Below are 20,068 nucleotides of genomic sequence, written 5' to 3' on the forward strand. Positions count from 1 at the left end.
TACTCAGCTCTGCTGCTAATCCCACAAATGCATGTTCCTTATAAATGGGGCACCATTTGTAAGAAAAGGTATAAGATTTATTGCCAAAAAGCATTGTTCAAATAATCTACCAAACACAAATTTCCTTACTTTTGTGCTAAGTTTATATATATATATATATATATATATATATATATATATATATATATATATATATATATATATTATTATTTTATATGTTGCAACTTTATAATAACCATCCAGACACTGTTTATAGACGGTTTACAAACCAACTAGTAACCCTCAACAAAGTGTTAGGAATATCTGGTCCATCTATCGATGTAATGTTTATAGATGTTTTAAAAATGGTTTCTTAAAGGTTTACAAACATTTTTTTAATCATTACCCGATACCTAATATAGTATATGAGGGATATAATGTGTGTAACAATAAACTGTTAATTTACAGCACTACTAACAATTAGTAAACATTATTAATTATAATTTAATTGTTTGTTAACAGTAAAATGACTGTTTGCTAACAGTTAAATGACAATTAACTAAAGATTAATTAACTGTCAATTTACCATCTATTAATGATCGTTATTATAAAGTGTTACCGGAAAATCGCATGAAAAAAACAACACATTTTGCAAAATTAATGCAAAGGATATTGCTCTAATGCCAAGAGAAGTATCATCCAAGACGTTAAACCCCTTAAATTAATTCAATACAAAACTCACAAAAAACTTAAACACAAACAACATGAAATCCTAATAAATCCACACAGTATATACCCCAACATTTCCCATCTCTTGATAAGACTGGATAGAATGTCACTAGCTCGGTGTTTTGCAGAAAAAATCCGCTTATCACTGCAAAATACAAAGTTGTCATCCAGACATAAAATGCCACCTCATCTCATGTGCAAATGAAGCAATCTAACTGCATTGCAGATAAAGAAGTCCCTGGTTCTTTTATTCTTTAAACAGTTCTTGAACACTTTAGAATAGATTTAGAACTGAAATATCTCAGCAACATGTGTCACTGTACCTGTATGACTTTTCTAGGACTCACTTTCTCCAAAAAGCAGCACTGTTCAGGAGTTCAGAAAACAAGGAAAAAGCAGTTATGACACTACTGTATTTACACTCTTTCATTATAGATGCTTAATGGTTGTGTGCTCATGGTAACCCAGAGGCAAACAAACACCTAATTCATTCTGACACCAGCACTTATTTTAGGCTGCTAACAGGGTCTGTCTGATATGGAATATTAATCATTATCAGCCATGCATGAAAGTTCAATGCCCTCCCAAAAAGGGTCAAATAGAAGAAGAAAAAATGTATAACTTCCACACTATTTTTATTTAGTAAATAAGAGTGCAGGCCTGAATTATGATTCATTGATTATTGATCATTCATGTGGAATGGTTATTGTAAATATTGTAGATATTAATAAGATGCTTATAATTTATTGGCCCACGTTCCTTTTTTTCCCTTATGATGATGATCACCAACAACAGCCCGTCATTATTCTCATCTTTCCTTCAATAGCATAAGTCAGTCAAGAGAAACTTGTTTTGGGAAGAAGAAACCAGCGGTGAGGAGATTAGATTCTTGCAGCACAGGAAGGTATTGGTCCGTTAATCCTGAGACAATTCAAATCTATCACCAGACGGAAAAATTATCTGAGATGATTCTGTAAACCATATTCAATCACAATGTTTTGTTACATTAATGTAAGTGCAAACTGAACAACTAAAACACTTGGTTAAGGTTAGGGAAAGTTTGGGATCACAGAGATCAAGATTCTACAGTATGGGGTCAGTTTCATAATAGTCTTGCATAGCCAGACCTTCCTCCACAGCGCTGCAGAGGAGGGTCTGGCTAGGCAACACAGCATTCCGGGATGGGAGAAAAACTTGCTCTGGTTTATTGGCATTTTTTTAAACCAATCATAATTATCTTAGGCGCTTATGCAATAACGGTGCCTTTGCAACATAGCCTCGGTAAGGAACTTGTTTTGGTGGAACATGTGTGCGTTCAAAAGTTGTTTTAGTCGTGCAACAGAAAAGATTGGACAGATAGTCTAGCTAGCTGTCTGGATTTACCCTGCAGAGATCTCAGGAGCAGTTAACCATAGTCCTCTTAAATCCACCGATGTTCAGAACAGCAACACAAAGAAAGAGGAAGGTAACGGACATCCGGCCGTAAAGAAGGATATCCGGCGAATTTCCGGTGGCATCAGAGCAATCCCGGAAGAGGAACGTTGTGGATATAAACTATCTTGACAACTTTATTGTTGTCTGTGATGAGGCCCACCACAGCTGTGTTGTCAGCAAACCTGATGATGGTGTTGGAGTTAAAAATGGCTACACAGTCGTCATTGTGTAAACTATCCTGACACCTTCATTGTTGTTGGGTCGTCAGCAAACCTGATGATGGTGTTGGTGGTAAAAATGGCTACTCAATTGTGTGTGTGTACAGGGAGTACAGCAGGGGGCTCGGAACACAGCCCTGAGGTGCTCAGGCATTAAAATCTGATCAAAAGCGGCAGATCTCTGACTAAAATCACTCAACTCACTTGGCTCAGAAATTTTAATCAAATTATTTGCTCAAGGCTAAAGCTGAATTCATAATCCACTGTACAAGAGTTACATATTACAATCAGAGTGAAAGTTCAAGTAGACCCTTCTAGCTGCCATGTTAAAACAAAATGAATAATTTTTCCACCACTTAATTCAATCCAAACTCCATCAGCTGTTTTTTGTTTTCTTTTTTACTTTTGGATTGTTTATGCTCATCAAGTTTTTGTCAGAGTGCAAATTATAGCTTAATTGAATAATGAGGACACAGAATACATTTAAGTACTGCTTGCTCTCTAAGAACTTAAAAAGGCTTTGAACATGATGCAAAGAGCAAAATTGCCAGGCCTCGATGGTCTGCCACTGGAGCTGTTCCTAGAGTTATGGGATGTTATCGGGCCATTGCTCTTAGATTCTATTAATTATGCCCAAGACACGGGGTCCTTTCATCATAACCAAAATACGTCACTAATTTCAGTAACAGAATTTACTAAAGTTTCAGTTAGAAGACTTAAAACATATGTATGCAAGCTAATTAATCATGACCAAACTGGATTTTTTGCATTTATATTATTTTTTATTTTATGCATGAGACCATAATACACTCATGGTTCTCCCCTGAGCCTCCATCAATAGAAGAATGCTTAAATAATTTTAGGGATATTGCTTTCATAGAAAGATCATTAGCTGTAATTCCAAAAGTGCGGGAATCCACTGTACAGGTTTGGGATGTCCTCATTGGTTCTCTTTTCAATCCACATTTCTTTGCACAGATAGGTGTCACTTATAAAATGTAGATAGAATGTAATGGCGATACATATAGTATGTGTTAAATGCTGTTTCTCCATATCCATGGTACCATGTGTACTATTTTCATTTGACAAATTCACTAAAAAGTTTATCACAAAAAAAAACAATCTGCTGTTCTTTAGCTGTCTGCCAATTCAATTTCCCTCCTTTGTATTACAGGATCTTTGGAAACACGTACAGTAATTTTTCAACTGCCATGTCCTGAAGCTTCTAAAGGAAGAATGCAACATTATTAAAAACGGGCATGTTGTAATTTTCCCATTCTGGCTCTAAACTTACTCTACTCCAGGTACACTTTTTACACTACAATACACTTATGACGTACTGCACATTCCAGTGTCCTACTGGTCTGTATGCTAGCTGTATTAGCTATGACACATTATCAACTTGTTTCACAATACAGACTTTTATAAACATTTTCATATCGTAGTTTCGGGAAAAGATGGGTAGTATTTATTTAGTGAAAGGATTATATTAAAGAGTGTTGTTGGGATTTTTTCTTGAGAAAATAATTTTCTTTTTCTTTTTTTTCAAGGGTTTCATTTTCAAGAACATTTCTCAGGGAATAAACAAACACTGATCATTATTGATGAGATGCTATTGCAGTGGGGCAGATGCTGCTCACAGGAGGTACATTTTACAAGATCATACTGAAAAACCTGAAAAGGATCCCACACAACAGATACAGTTTTACTCTTTTGTTGTTCCCTTCATTTATTTGAATTATGATCTAACACTGTCTGAATATCACAAAACTCCATCTGTCTCTTCCTTCTTGAAACCCCACAAAAGCTGACCCCTTGAATCAATCAATCACTTTTACCACAGATGTACATTAGCATGGCTAATTAAAGTTCAAACTAATCCAGTCAATCTCTTAGTATGGATGTAAAGGTGCGGTCTCATTACACTTCAGTCCTGTGAATATTCTGTCAGGATTTAAAATAGTAACGCCTTACAAACAAAAGGTGTGAATACACTAGGAAAACTGAAAACAAGAATAACCAAACCACTGTAGGAATAAACTACACAATGAAAGACCAAGGGATAGACACAGGAAAAGACACGTGTAATGGCAATTATCAGACAACAGACAAAGAAAGCATGGAAACTAAATACACAAGGTAACAAGGGTAGTAACAAGAGACAGGTGAAATGAGGGCTGAGGGACAGGTGGAACACATCAGGGCGGAGCAGACAATCACAAAGGCGGGAAAATACAAGGCAAGAAGTATATCAAGACATGACACAGGAGAAACAGAGACTACAAAGTAAAATAGGAAACTGAAGCATGAAAACAAGGATGGAACTAGGAAAACAAAACAGAAAGAACACGGGTATAACATAACCATGAACAAATAACAGGGAAACTGTAACACAGGGAATGAATTCACAAAATAAAACAGGAAAAAGTATGACATTTTCACTTCATCTCCCATATATTTCACTACCAGAATTCAAAGCATTGCATTGCTTTCACACACGGTTTACAGTTTTGGATGGCTCTGATAGATATTTGTGACAACCATGAAAATGGTGACTTCAAGTCATATTTCCAGGATGAGTGCTGGGTAATTGTGGCTAATGTGAGTTTACCTTAAGCAACTGTTTGGAGACCAGTAGTTGCTGTGAGTTTGACATATACTCATTTGTGAGACTGTCCTCACCAGAAAACCACTACATTGGTCATTTCTTTGAATGCTGAAAATGATGTGGTCTGCATTCTGTCTCCTACATTTATTTGATTTAACCATGACAAGTTCCTAACCTTAACCAAATAGAGAATGTGAAAGTTTACTCTTAAGCCCAATTTCCCACAGGTCAACAAAAACATCTAACACCCACTAACATCTGACTTTTGTCTTTTGTGGGAAAGGTTACAATCAGCATTCATTCCCTGGACAAATGACTCTGCAGTAGTCACAGCCCCTTTTCCTGCAATGCTATGACGCACATCTCTATAACATACTTGTCTACTGGCAATGGGAAAGGACTCTATCACCTATTTTTCTAAATCCTGTAATTTCAGACTAATTTTGGTGGAAAAGGGGTATTGGAAACAGTACTTTGTCAAAAATATCAACTCAAGGTCAACTTGCTAGCTTGTTCCAGAGTTTTCAATTACATCTTGTGGTCTTAATCAGAGAATCTGGTCAGGTAGTTTAGTTACCATTAGGAAACCTAAGTATGGAACTTGAGTTATCTCAAAAATAACTTTAATACTCAACCTGGGTAAGTTTAAAGAAAGCTGGTGATCATGGTTTCCAGAAACGTTGACTGGTTGCAAAATGTGGTCCCCATTGTCAAAGTCACATGTGGTTGAAAGCTCCAGATAAAGCTAGCAACTGGACCTTGAGTTAATGCTTATTATGTTTTGGAAGGCAGTGACAAACAATGTTGTCCTGCTGATAGGGCTGCTAGATCAGAAAACTCTCATACGGGTCATTTGGTTACCTGTTTTGTCATTTAGATTGGAAGACTTGTTGCGCTGCAGTCAAACAAAAAGTGGCATTGGTTAACCCAAACTGCAATGATCTTCCAAAAACAACAATGCAATGAAGCTTCACCTGCAAAAAAACATGTGATTGGGCCACTGTGCTGTGCAACTTCACTCTTGTTTTTGTCAGTTTTACAGTTCTTCAGATGACTGTAACAAGCTGGACCAAGACAGTATAATCATGTCCCAAATGTAGACCAATATCTGCATCAATTATCAGTGACAAGGTCCTTGAGTGCCTCCCATATGTGACTGTGCACTAAATATGTATGCTATCCCCATGCCGTGCGATAAAATATAAAGACTTGAGTGACTGAGAAACCTAATGGACGATTAGATGAGTGGACAGCTTTTGTGACGCATCGCAGGAGGCTTGGAGCTTAAAGTACTTGCCTTGTGATTGCAGCCTCACTCTGCTCCAATTAATGTTTCTGGGCTCTTCTCCACCACCACCTCTGTCTCAACCGCTGGTGCTGGCAGGAGAAAAAATGACCCACAGGCCCTCACTGCACGAGCTGCCTCGCCATGTTAAATCTTCATCCTTTTTCTCTTTTTTAGGCACTGTATGCTTGAATGTGGCACAGAGCACTGAATATTGTGTTTGAAGCGAGACATGTCAAAGTAGTGTTTGGTTCTTTAGAGTACTAATTTAGATACGAAAGCCTCTCTTGTTATCCTCCATTCCCCAAGTACACTCAACCAACCCCCACTGAATTGCTATCAACACCCCCTCTCTTGGATCCGGCTCTTCCTCCTTCCCTGGTTCGCTCTGTCACACGTATTCGACGGAGCTGAAAATACATCTCTGAAGTTGGTGACGGGGAGGCAGTGGGAGACAAGGCTTGTCAGCAGGAGGGTGGGGAAAAAATGGAGGGAGGGGGAGTCAGAGGAAGAGGTGGATGTAGGGAGGGGGGGCCAGCGGTTCTATCTGTTGTCGATGAAGACCCCTCTGCCCCTCGCCATTCTGTCAAGTGACCCGCCCCGCTGCACGCATCACCCCGTGCCCCAGACACTCGTACACACTTCCTCACCCTTCATTTCCATTCCTGTCACCCTCCTTTGTCATATGTTTTCATCGCAACAGTGGATCGAATGCCATCCCCTTCTCCCCTTCTTCTCATCGCTTATTATAATTTCTCTCCTTTTGTTGCCAGATTCTTTTTTCAACCCCTCCTCCCACACCTTTCCTTGTGCTTAATAATTCACTTCCTCCTCCTTCTTCACCCTGATGACAACTCCACCCTCCTGTCACACTCTCTCCTTCCTCTCCTCTCCTCTTCCTCCTCTCCTTGTCTACAAAGCTTTTTTGAGTTCCGAGGCAGATGAATGATGACGAGTTGATGAAAATGATGAGAGTACTTTTTATTAATTTTATATCATTGAACTTGCACTACCTCTACTCTGCCAAATGCCAATAGCTGATATCCAATCCTAAATATGATAATCTTACGAAAAGTTTTATTTTGCACCAGGTAATATAAATGGTTTCCTCAAAAGGCAGTAACAGGTAATGTTTAGATTTTTTTAGGATCTAATGGACGGCTTTCTTTCCAGCTTTGCAGCTATGCAGCTTTCTCTGAATACAACCCTCAATTATAGCTCTTCAGGAATCACTTTATGTTTAAATTAAAAATCATCATTTAAAGCCGCACCATTCAATATTTTGTATTATCAAATGACTTTGCAATTTGAAATGGGTCGCTATTTAGCTAAAAACCTTGGCTCAGCACCAAACAGCAAACAAGCAAAGTTAGCAATGAGCTGGTTAACACTGGAACAATTTACAGCTAAAGAGCAAGGAAAATAGAACGCTAAGACAAGAGCAAATATTTGGACTTAATTTGTCCATATTTATGTCACAAATGTTGCTTTGTCTTTCTGGATGTGTGTAGGCAACTATTTGCAATCATTTTTTTCTTACAGCAACATGTCAGATGTTTTTAGCTAGTTCCATCGCCCTCAACTGGACAAAAATATTCATCATTGACTGACTTCCAGATGTATTTTAACATTTTTTCTTTTTTAAAGATAATTTTTGGGCATTTTAGGCCTTTATTTCCATAGGACAGATGAAGGCATGAAAGGGGAGAGAGAGGGGGAATGACATGCAGAAAAGGGCTGCAGGTTGGAGTTGAACCTGTGGCTACTGTGTTGAGGACTAAACCTCTATATATGTGTGCCTGCTCCACCAGCTGAGCTAACCTGGCCACCTTCCAAATGTATTTTGGGCAAAAAGGATTATTCAATGCATCTTAGCAGGGATGGTGAGGAATAAAATGGCTAGTGCAGTTAGTCAGTGGGTTTCCTTGTTGGCTTATGCAACAATTTGGTATAGCTAGTCAGACTTTCATTAAACATGTTGCGGGTGTTGTAATGCTAATTCACTGAGATTTCCTTTGGTGCCAGCTCTAGCCCTGAGCTAAATAATGCTTCCCAGAGATTAACCTTTCTGTTAGTGCTACCCAGTCTTTTTTTAGTCTTTTGCATTTTTAGTCATGAACTAGTCTCGCATTGCCAGACCATCCTCCCCAGCGCTGCAATGGAGGGTCTGGCTAGTCCACACAGCATTTTGGGATGGGAGAAAAACTTGCTCTGGATATTGGCATTTCTTTAAACCAATCACAATTGTCTTGGGCAGTGCTAATCGCCGGACGGAGCCATGGTACGTTGTGGTGGAACATGCCTACGTTCAAAAGCTGTTTTAGTCGTGCAACAGAAAACTCAGATCGGACAGATAGTCTAGCTAGCTGTCTGGATTTACCCTGCAGAGATCCGAGGAGCAGTTAACCATAGTCCTCATATATCCACTGATCGGCAACACAAAGAAAGAGGAAGGTAACGGACATCTGGCTGGCAAATTTCCGGCGGCACCGGAGCAATCCCAGAAGAGGAACGTCGTGGATATAAACTATCCTGACCTTCATTGTTGTTGGGTCGTCAGCAAACCTGATGATGGTGTTGGCGGTAAAAATGGCTACTCAATTGTGTGTGTGTACAGGGAGTACAGCAGGGGGCTTAGAACACAGCCCTGAGGTGCTCAGGCATTAAAATCTGATCAAAAGCGGCAGATCTCTGACTAAAATCACTCAACTCACTTGAGAAAATTTAATCAAATAATCTGCTCAAGGCTAAAGCTGAATTCATAATCCACCGTACAAGAGTTACATATTACAATCAGAGTGAAAGTTCAAGTAGACCCTTCTAGCTGCCATGTTAAAACAAAATGAATAATTTTTCCACCATTAATTCAATCCAAACTCCATTAGGACCTGTTACCCAAATGTTCTTGTTTTACTTTAGGATTGTTTACGCTTATCAAATTTTTTTTGTCAGAGCTCAAATTATAGCTTCATTGAAAAATGAGATTCTATTAATTATGTCCTAGACAAGGGGTCCTTTCATCATGACCAAAATACGTCACTAATGTCAGTAACAGAATTAGACTTAAGACATACAATATGTGGGCAAGCTAATTAATCATGACCAAACTGTATTTTTTAAAGGGGGAGACTTGCACTCATGGTTCTCCCCTGAGCCTCCATCAATACTATAATGCTTAAATAATTTTAGGGATATTGCTTTCATAAAAAGATCATTAGCTGTAATTCCGAAAGTGCAGGAATCCTCTCTACAGGTTTGGGATATCCTCATTGGTACTCTTTTCAATCCACCTTTCTTTGCACAGATATGTGTCACTCAACAGAAAGGGAATTAATAGAAGTTATACTGTAAATGTGTTTATCAGATTTTCCATTTATTTTGTTTGAAATGCCCATTTCTGGGGAATCTTGATTGCTCTTACTAAAGGTATAATATAAAAAATGAAAAACGTTCTTGCTGGAAGCCCTGTTTTATCATTTCATGAACAGCCTTATTTCCTTCCTCTCCACATTCCACAGTGTGCTTCATTTCAGAAATGTTTTTTGTTTGGAGAGCTCACATTGTTAGTCGGTGAAAAATTCTACTGTGTCAATATGTGGGCTTGGAGATGTGATGATATAGCATCGATTGTATTGCGTATGCCATCAAACACCAAGAGAGGTATAATTATAGATGTTCAGTGCAATTATGTCTGTCAAAAGGGGACATTGAACGAAACAGGCACAATGCAAATGAAATCAATAGCATAAACGTAAAGGCTGTGAAACAGTAATACTTGGATCTGCTTCAGGAAGCCTGGTCTCTGTAGTTTGCAGTGAAATAAAGAGTATTGTGTAGATCATGTTGTTATATTGATCTGTCCTGACCTCTCTCATTCAGAAAAAGAGACTGTCCTGGAGCCATTTGTGCTGAAGGACCTGCTGCCGTCCGCGCTGGGAAGTTACTATCGCTACACTGGCTCTCTGACCACCCCGCCCTGCAGTAAGGTAGTGGAGTGGATCATCTTCAGCAGACCTATCTATGTCTCCTACAAACAGGTGAGAACACAAAAGCAGCTGGAGAATATTGCACTTGCTGTTTACAATGATTTACATTAATTTGATTAAGGTAGATGTTACACGTATGTATTGTTTAGGTAAAAAGGTATGGAACCTTAGTGCAGCCACATTTCGGCCTGCTATCTCATCAGAAGAACGGGTTATTGCATGATATCGTACGAAAACTTATGCACAGCAATTCTCATGTCTCTACAACATTGCATGGAAGTCTGGCACAGTGCCCAAGGAGTGACAGCTCAGGGTGGTGGTTCCCTTGTTCAAAAAGGGGAACCAGAGAGTGTGTGCAAATTATAGGGGTATGACACTTCTCAACCTCCCTGGTAAAGTCTACTCCAAGGTGCTGGGTTTGGCCGATAGTCGAACCTCGGGTTGAAGAGGAACAATGCGGATTCTATCCTGGTCGTGGAACAACAGAACAGCTATTCACTGTCGCAAGGATCGTGGAGGGGGCCTGGAAGCATGTGTTTTGTACATCTGGAGATGGCGTATGACCAGGTCCCTGCGGGGAGGTGCTGCAGGAGTATGGGGTGAGGTGGCTCCCTTCTCATGGCTATCCAATTCCTGTATGGCCAAAGCGAGAGGTGTGTCTGGGTCCTCGGCAGTAAGTTGGCCTCGTTCCAGGTAGAGATTGGCCTTCACCAGGGCTGCACTTTGTCACCAATCCTGTTTAGGATATTCATGGACAGGATATGGAGTCGTAGGCGTGGTGGGGAGGAGTTGCAGTTCGGTAGGCTGGGGATCTCATCGCTGCTTTTTGCAGATGATGTGGTCCTGATGGAAGTGAAGGAGTTCAAGTACCTAGGGGTCTTGTTGGCAAGTGAGGGGGCAATGAAGCGGGAGATTAGCCAAAGACTCTGAGCTTAAGGGGCAGTACTACATTGGCATTACTGCACTATTGTGGCAAGGCAAGGCAAGGCAAGGCAAGGCAGCTTTATTTGTATAGCACATTTCTGCAACAGGGCAATTCAAAGTGCTTTACATAAAACATTAAAGAGCAGTTAGAAAACGATTAAAAAAAAACAAATTAAAACATTAAAGAGTAGGTAAAAATGATTAAAAAAAATAAATAAAAATAAAAACATTTCTCCGACCACAGGTCCTTTTGGCTGCGGTTACTTGGTGTTTTTGTTACCCATTACCAGATTGCAGTAGTTCTACTTTTCACTACGATGTAGCCGTCGCTACAAAGCTTAGTTTAATCTCGGTAAACCTTGCTAAATCCAGAACAGTTCACAGACTGTCTCTTGATAAGTTCACAGAAATGTCTGACAAGTTCACAGACGTTGTCTTTCTTATTGACCTAGTTCACAGACTAAATCTGACCAGTTCACAGACGTGGTCCTTGTATGGATAATCTATTGTCACACCCGTGTTTTTTGAGAGGTAATATTTCAGAAATATGTCCGTTATCTGTATTTTCGAGGCTTTCGCATAGCTCTCACAGCCGGAGGAAATTTTTTTCTCTTCCTCCTCTAAATCTTGTTTTTAATCGTTGGAGAAATTCTCAGAAATATGTCCGTTATCTGTTCAAAAATACCACTAGATAAAAGACAAGAATAAAATTGACAGTGCAGTATAAGAAATTAAAGAACTGAGAGATCAAATACACGAATAAAAGTTACAGTGCAGTATAAGAAATTAAACATTAAAGAGCAGTTATAGAATGTCATACAGTGTCATCAATGCATATTCAGTATAACAAATGAACAGTTATTTAAAGAAAGGCAACATCAAAAAGATAGGTCTTTAGCTTTGATTTAAAAGAACTGAGAGTTGCTGCAGACCTGCAGTTTTCTGGGAGTTTGTTCCAGATATGTGGAGCATAAAAACTGAACGCTGCTTCCCCCTGTTTAGTTCTGACTCTGGGGACAACGAGCAGACCTGTCCCAGACGACCTGAGATGTCTGGGTGGTTCATAGTGTAGTAGCAGATCAGAAATGTATTTTGGCCCTAAACCGTTTAGTGATTTATAAACCAGCAAAAGTATTTTGAAATCAATTCTTTGAGGCACTGGAAGCCAGTGTAGAGACTTCAGTACTGGAGTGATGTGATCCACTCTCTTGGTCTTAGTGAGGACTCGAGCAGCAGCGTTATGAATCAGCTGCAGCTCTCTGATTGATTTTTTAGGGAGACCTGTAAAGACTCCGTTACAGTAGTCAAGTCTCCTGAAGCATGGACAAGTTTTTCTAAATCCTGCTGAGACATAAGTCCTTTAACCCTTGATATATTAAGGTGATAATAGGCTGACTTTGTAATTGTGTTAATGTGGCTGTTAAAATTCAGGTCTGAGTCCATGACTACACCAAGATTTCTGGCTTTGTCTGTTGTTTTTAACATTGTCGTTTGAAGCTGAGTGCTGACTTTTAATCATTACACTTTTGCTCCAAAAACAACCACCTCAGTTTGTTCGTCATTTAATTCAGAAAATTCTGGCACATCCAGTCGTTAATTTGTTCAATGCACTTAGTTGTTGTTTTGGACTATAGTCCCCTGGCAATAAGGTTATATCTAATGTGTCATCCGCATAACTATGGTAATTTATTTTATTGTTGTTTATTGTTTTATTGTTCCATAATTTGGGCCAGTGGAAGCATGTAGATGTTAAACAGAAGAGGCCCCAGAACTGAGCCTTGGGGCCTCTGAAATGACGAAAAGAGAGCTGAGCCGGAAGGCATAGTTTTTGATCTATCGTTCAATTTTCGTTCCTACACTCAACTATGGTCATGAAGGCTGGGTTATGACCCAAACAACTAGATCCTGGGTACAAGCTGCCGAAATAGGTTTCCTCAGGAGGGTGGCTGGCGTCTCCCTTAGAGATAGGGTGAAAAGCTCCGTCATCCGTGCGGAACTCAGAGTCGACCCACTGCTCCTTTGCGTTGAAAGGAACCAGCTGAGGTGGTTCCGCATCTGGATGCCCCCTGGGTGATTGCCATGGGTGATTGAGCATAGCTTTAGTTGAAGCTTGTCAAGGATGCAGCAACCACCACAGCTGACTGTGACTGGCTGAGATGAATTTCAAAACTTCACAATGTGCTAAACAGCATCTCTACCAGACCCTCCAACAATTCTCATAGATCCCTGTGTTTCAAAGAAATTACACTTTCATCCAGTTATTGCAATAAGTATGCAAAGGAAGAGTACAGGTATTTGCACATTTTACCAATTACCACACTTTTTCTTTATTAAATTATCCAGTTCACAACCGCTGTTTTGCTCCCACACAAAATTGCACTGTACACATGCAAATAGGTAAAGCTAATTTCCAAAAACAAGCCCCTTGAAAGGCAATAATAGTTCAAATAGTCATGAAAATTACACGTTTGGTTTAAAATTAGTGCATAACATAAAAAAACAAGATCAACCATCCATTACAACAAAATTAAACAAACCATACACCCGCCATGACATAGTTGCGTCCCCTAGCAATGCTAGAGTATACGCATCATTTGTTAACAGCTAGCTATTTGAGACAAGTCTATTTCCAGGAACAAAATTTACATCACTGGTGCGTGAAATGTTAGAGTTTGCTTCAATTCTTTTTTTATCTGTTCTTGAATGTACTGCAGTGAGCAAATGAGACCGAGATGTACCTAGCATGTCATTCGGCGGTGTAACAGTTAAAAGTGGTCCCCTCTGAATAGACTACCCAGTGTGTACATTAACGGACTAATAAACATGTCCTGGTGGCCGGTTAGCTCAGTTGGTAGAACAGGCACACCTATATAGAGGTGTATGCCTCGACGCAGAAGCTCCAGGGTTTGAGTCCGACCTGTGACAGTTTTCTGCATGTCTTCCCCCTCTCTCTTCCCTTTCATATCTGAGCTGTCCTAATGATGAAAGGCAGAATATATAAAAATATATATCTATCCTTAAGAGCTCACACTCGACCCTTCACTTCTTTGGGTCCTCAGCATACACCTGTCAAGTGTGAATTCGATCGGATGAACGGTTGTCGAGAAAATTGAAGGAAAGACAGACAGGCAGGCAGACAGACGAGAGACACACACAGACAGACAGACATAGACTCCTTCCATTTTAGTTAGATAGAATCTATCCTAAGGTTTTATCTTGATTTTTGTTATTAGGTAGATTGTCTCATTTTTGTGTTATGTGTGGTTCCTTGTTTTCTTTTCTTTTTGTTCTTGTAATTGTTTGTTTTGGGACCCCCTTAGAAAATGAGGTGATACATCTCAAGGGGTTTCACTTGTTATAATAAATCTATAATAAATCAAACTCTTGACCTCTGACATTAGTGGTTTTAATGGGACAGACCTTTATGATCAGATTATACTTGATTGAAGGCCTAAATTAAACATTACACATGAAAGTAGCCACAGTTATATATCACAGGTTGTTGTCTTTTATTCAAATGTAAAAAAGTAATGGATTAATTTATATATATGTATATGTATATATATATATATATATATATATGTATATATATATATATATATATATATATATACATATATATATATATACATATATATATATATATAGGACATAGGATATAAGTGTAAATGAATTTGCCTCTATTCCTTTTAATCCTCTGTCAGTTTATTTCAGTCTAAATAGATGTGAAATGTGTTCCTGTTTGTTTTTCATTGGCAGGATGACAGGTCTGTACACACATACTGTCTGCTGACTGCTTTTTCCACCCCATGTTTAAATCGCTGTTGACTAAGCTGTCCATCACTGCACCTATTCACGTTCAATTAAACTGCTACTCTGTAAATATCTATAAATTTATATATATAGTTTCCAAATGGATACGAGGACATAAACAGTGTGGTTATATTAAACTGGATGATGGGAAACATTGTCGTTGGTCAGCACTGTCGACACAATGACACATTGTGAGATATTTGTCAATGGCGCAAAAGATAGTGTAGCCAGTTCACCAAAGTGCAATGCATTCTCATGAACGGGTTTGTATGATATCGTACGAAAACGTATACACAACCATTCATATGATATCTTACGATATTACGGCGACTGCTGGCCGGTCACGTGACAGTTAAGTTAAGCTGTATTTACAGTCAAATTTAGCCGAGAAAAGGTGACTGTGAGCCGGGTACAGAGCATCATAAGGCCGTTGCAGTTGAGTTTAGCCGACAAAAGTTGACTGTCCTACAGCGACGACAGTTACGTTTGACACCAAAACGACCAGTTAAGATTGGGGTTTGGATTAAAACACCGGCCCCCTAAAGTAGTACTCCCGGAAAACGAACACCTGTTTCCTGGGTGAAAGTCTTGTCTATTCCCCTTAACGTCTTCCGGGACATGAACTCCGCTCCCCTGCCTTGAAAGCCCTGTGTTTTAGGACACACCCTTCCACGGCGATCTCCTCCCTACGCAGATCTTATAAGTGGTTTTATATAGCGGCAGTCAACGTGGTGCCAACATTAAAGGGGTGATAGAATGCAAAACCGATTTTACCTTGTCATAGTTGAATAACGACAGTTCGGTGGGTAAATAGGACATACATAGAAGCTCAAAATCCCATTAATACCCCTTTACTATGCAAATCTCACATTTTGAAACTGCTGCTGAAAACGGGTGAATCTCAACAAAGCTAAAAGTTGACGTCAACATCTCAACTCCTAGTCTTTGTCACGCCCCAACATTTGCATAGGCTACACCACTGACCTGAGGTCAGCTTAGTCTTCTGAATCTAGCTAGGTCATGCAGATCTCCAGAGGTCTGCTATTTAATTATTAAATTCACTTCTGAGACCTTTTTATGCGAGAAATCAACTACGTAGAGGTCAAATATGGGCCTTTTTACGAAAATTGATGGCTAATTGCAAATTTTGTCCGACTGTGTGTTGCAGTTCAGCAGGAGCTCAGCAGGCTACGTGACAGCGGCCGGTGCTGCCTCGCCGCCCGGCGTGTCCTACTTCATAGACTCCGGCTCGCTGTGAGCTAGCTGGACCTCCGTCACGAAGGGAAGCCCGCGGAGCTCCATACCCGCGCAAAGTCACCGTTTCTGGGTTACTGCCGAGGCCCTGATGGAACTCCAGGGCCTGCAGCTAGCCGCAATCTTTACCCATAGGATTGAAGGGACAGTAGCAGCTAACGAAATCCCTAATGTTCACAAAAATGCATTAAATTGAAATCAGACACCATTGTTAGCTTTATAAGACCTTGGGGTAGATGTTATATAAGTGGCGTGACGAAATTCAAACTGTAAATATACTCTAGTTATGCCGGCAGCTGGCAGCCAGCCAGCTCTGCAGAGCTCCAGTAATCCAGTAACCGGGAAACGGTGACTTTCACTGGGTATGGAGGTTGTCGTTTTCTCGTCAGACTGTGTGGAGCTCCTAAAGTCCGACACGTCTTACCAAATTTGCAATTAGCATCAATTTTCGTAAAACAGCCCATATTTGAGCTTTATATAGTTGATTTCTCGCATAAAAAAATCTCAGAAGTGAATTTAATAACGAAATAGTCCGACAAACAATGTATAACTTTGCAGTGTCTGAAATATGAGACCTGCTGTCTCGTCTCCAATGTGTTTCTATGAGGTTCGCTCAAACCAATCAGCGTGCAGCTCATCTAAATATTCATGAGCATACCATATTTGGAAGAAAAGCTCTTGTTCCAAATAGAGCCATATTCACAGGGTAGTTAAGGGCCTAATAAAATAGCATTCGGGCAATTTTCAGCCCAACCAATGTTACATACCCTATTAGGAGACCTTAAGGAACAGTGTGAAATACCCTATATCATAATTCTATCACCCCTTTAATAAATATGTGTAATACATACAAATTACAGTGCTTTACATTTCGCAGCTATATGTATTAGGCCGGCTACTCACTGGATGCGTGGCGTGAATGTGGCATTTCTGTTGCGTGTCAGTTGCGTGCCGGCTTCGTGTCTTTTCACACCAGATACGTGTCTGAACCTAGAGACTTTCAAACATTAAAATGTCATTTATTAAATTTATTTGTGTCAAAATGACATATTTTCAAAAAACATATTTTCCTATTCTATTTTGAATGGAAACGCTTCCAACTCCCTTGAGTGTCGCATGAAAAATAGGCATCAGTCCTATTTCTAGCATGCACATGTTTTCGAGCCGTTTTCGAGCCGCACCTGAGACGTGCGTGTCACGCAGGCAGTGTGCAAACTCTAACCTGTTAACATGGGAGCCGAAATAAAAACGGACACGCCACGCAGCTGACACGCTCACGCCACGCAGCCAGTGAGTAGCCGGCCTTAATGGTTCATGAGAACAGCCTGCAAATTTGAACTTCACATGAAAGCACTACACAAACTGACTTAGCTAGCTCCAAAAGGGAATTGACTGATTGCAGTGAATTTAAGATTTTCTGGTCCAGAACTCCACTATTGTAATGCTGGTGTGACTGAGCCCTGAGGGAAAAAAAAAATTCAATAGGACGCCAAATGGCCAAAGTGACCTGGCTGTGCGACGAGATAACAGAAGGGATTGTAGATGAGGCTTTTTGTGTTATAGAACAAGATACAGTGAGTGGCTCGCCACAGCAAAAAGAAAATCACATAAGAAACAAAGGCATTACACCCACGGTGATTGAAATATAACAATAACACAGAACCTAATCCAGAACAACAAAGTGTTGAACTATGTCCTAACAGTAGCTCCTTTGTGTTTTTAATGTCATCTGTTAGTAAAATACTGCCAATCCTAGTATCCTGGAGTGCGCTGGAATTTGGATCCTTTGGTTTTTATAGATAGTTGTATTAGCAGACAGAAGTTGGAAATGTTTAAAAGTATTAACTGAGAAGGCAAGAACTGGAGATTAGACTCCATTAATGAACCAGCAGGTGTTGGAGCTACTGGGTTATGAAAAAGCCAACAAATCCCCCAAACGAAATTACAAAATATGTTGTTTGTAACTGATTCTTAACTTAGCCCTGCACTTATTAGTTACTGTTGCTAGAGGAAGTGACTTTAAAGATTGGAGCAAAAATAGGATTACAAGAAAAATATGAGAGAAAAGATCTCTATTGAACTTTCCTATCAAACATTTTTCTCAGCACGTCCACTGCAACTCTGCTGGAGAGAGTTTAGTTTATTTAATTTGTTTCACAGAACATAAAAAACTAATTACATGAAGAAATACAAATACATTTGAGGGTGTGGCAGAAACATGTAATGGCTTATATAAAAAAACACAACCAAAAGACATAAACAAAATCAAGTATTAGTGTCTGTGAGAGCGGTCACACAACTGAAGTTTGTTCACCAAACCCAGTGGCATTTAGTTCTCTCTCTTCGCAGTCAATTCACAGTATATCTACAATAGAGAACATTTGTTATTCTCTTGCCAATAATGAGTTAGCTGTAAAAATAGAAAGTCTAAAACTTCCTGTGTGATACATGAACTCTGCAGTGAACGTTTGATTCTTAAATCAAATACCAAAGCAAAAAACATTTTAATGCAGACGTTGCAATGTTTAATGTATAGGTCATATTATAATGCGACTTTTCACCGAAAATTGTGTTAAACTGAGATAAGAGTTGTCATTTTAAAAAGAACAGCAGCCCTAGTATTTGTTAATGAGAAAATGTGGAAAAAGTCTTAAGCTCTCGTCTTCCTTACCCAGTCTGAAGAACACTTGGCAGACTCGTCCCCCTAATAAGACCAAATGAGTTTGCTTAGGGCAGCAGTGGAGCGAGCCAAATGATAATGAAGCTGCTCCACCTTAAAGTTAGAACACATCAGAGAGAATAGAAGCAGTTACTGTTTGGTATTTTCAACATGATTAAGCTATCGTACAAATGGATTGATGACAAAAGTTTCTCTTGTTATTTTGTGAGACTGATTAGACCAAGTTGGACTGAGGCCATTGGCGTTTCAGTCTACACAGAAGCTGTGGTAGTAGCTCCTACAAGCAGTTAACTTCAGCTGATTAATTGAAGAAATTTTTTTTTAATTTAAGAGTTATCTGCTACATCGATCTCATCCATACCTGTCACTATTTTTGTCGCCATTTTTATGTTGGTATTTTTCATGGACGCACAGGAGCTATGTAGCTAGCAAGAGCTGTAGGGAGATGTTCTCATTCTTAATCAAAATAGTTTCTTAACCCAGAAGAAGCCCAACACCAGACTTATTTGAATAACTGACCAAATTGGTCTGGAAACAGGCTGCTCTGCAAAGTATACAATCCTTGTTGTTTTCATCTTATCCACCAACTCTACTCAGACATTTTTCCTCAGATCCTTTCCTAGACATTTTGGCCATGTGACGACAAATTCCTGGCAGCAAACTTTGAAAGTTTTGACTTGATTTTAGGCACCTGAAGTCAGTCCGCGTGAATAGGCTGTCTCATTGGGGAGAATCAGTGGTTCAATGTTTTTTAGGCCAAAGACCTCTAACCTAAAAGAGAAACGAGCTGGGACCCCTTACTACTGTACATACTGTATAAAATAAAGTTGCATATTAAACTGGGCCTACTGTAACGTGTAGGGCGGCCTTGAGCCTTTACAAATACCTGTTTGATGGTGCCCTATAATACTAAGCTACTATTTACATATTTATATATTTAATGTCAAACATGCACAGTGAATCCATTAGCTTAACTGTATCTGTGGATGGCTACCTAAGTGGCTACCTTACCTATAGGCCAGTATGCGTGTTGTTCAATGTTGTTGAGGTTGTTGTTTTTTGGATTCATGTTTGTGTATATTTTCAGACATTCATATTATAATATTCATTTTGTGGGAAAAAAAGTTCAAAAAAGTATTAAACAATAATTTGAAGGCC

General features: G+C 39.5%; 1 protein-coding gene across 1 annotated transcript in view; it reads left to right on the forward strand.

Annotated features, from left to right (window-relative positions):
- The window catches only part of LOC144517283 (receptor-type tyrosine-protein phosphatase gamma-like), a 513,098-nt gene that overhangs the window by 398,279 nt on the left and 94,751 nt on the right, over positions 1 to 20,068 (forward strand). The window contains exon 7 of the mRNA XM_078249315.1: positions 10,133 to 10,290. Within this exon, the coding sequence (XP_078105441.1) occupies positions 10,133 to 10,290 (158 nt within the window). The remainder of the gene's footprint in view (positions 1 to 10,132; positions 10,291 to 20,068) is intronic.

The sequence above is a fragment of the Sander vitreus genome, chromosome 4 (assembly GCF_031162955.1).
Source record: "Sander vitreus isolate 19-12246 chromosome 4, sanVit1, whole genome shotgun sequence".
Classification (NCBI taxonomy): Eukaryota; Metazoa; Chordata; class Actinopteri; order Perciformes; family Percidae; genus Sander; species Sander vitreus.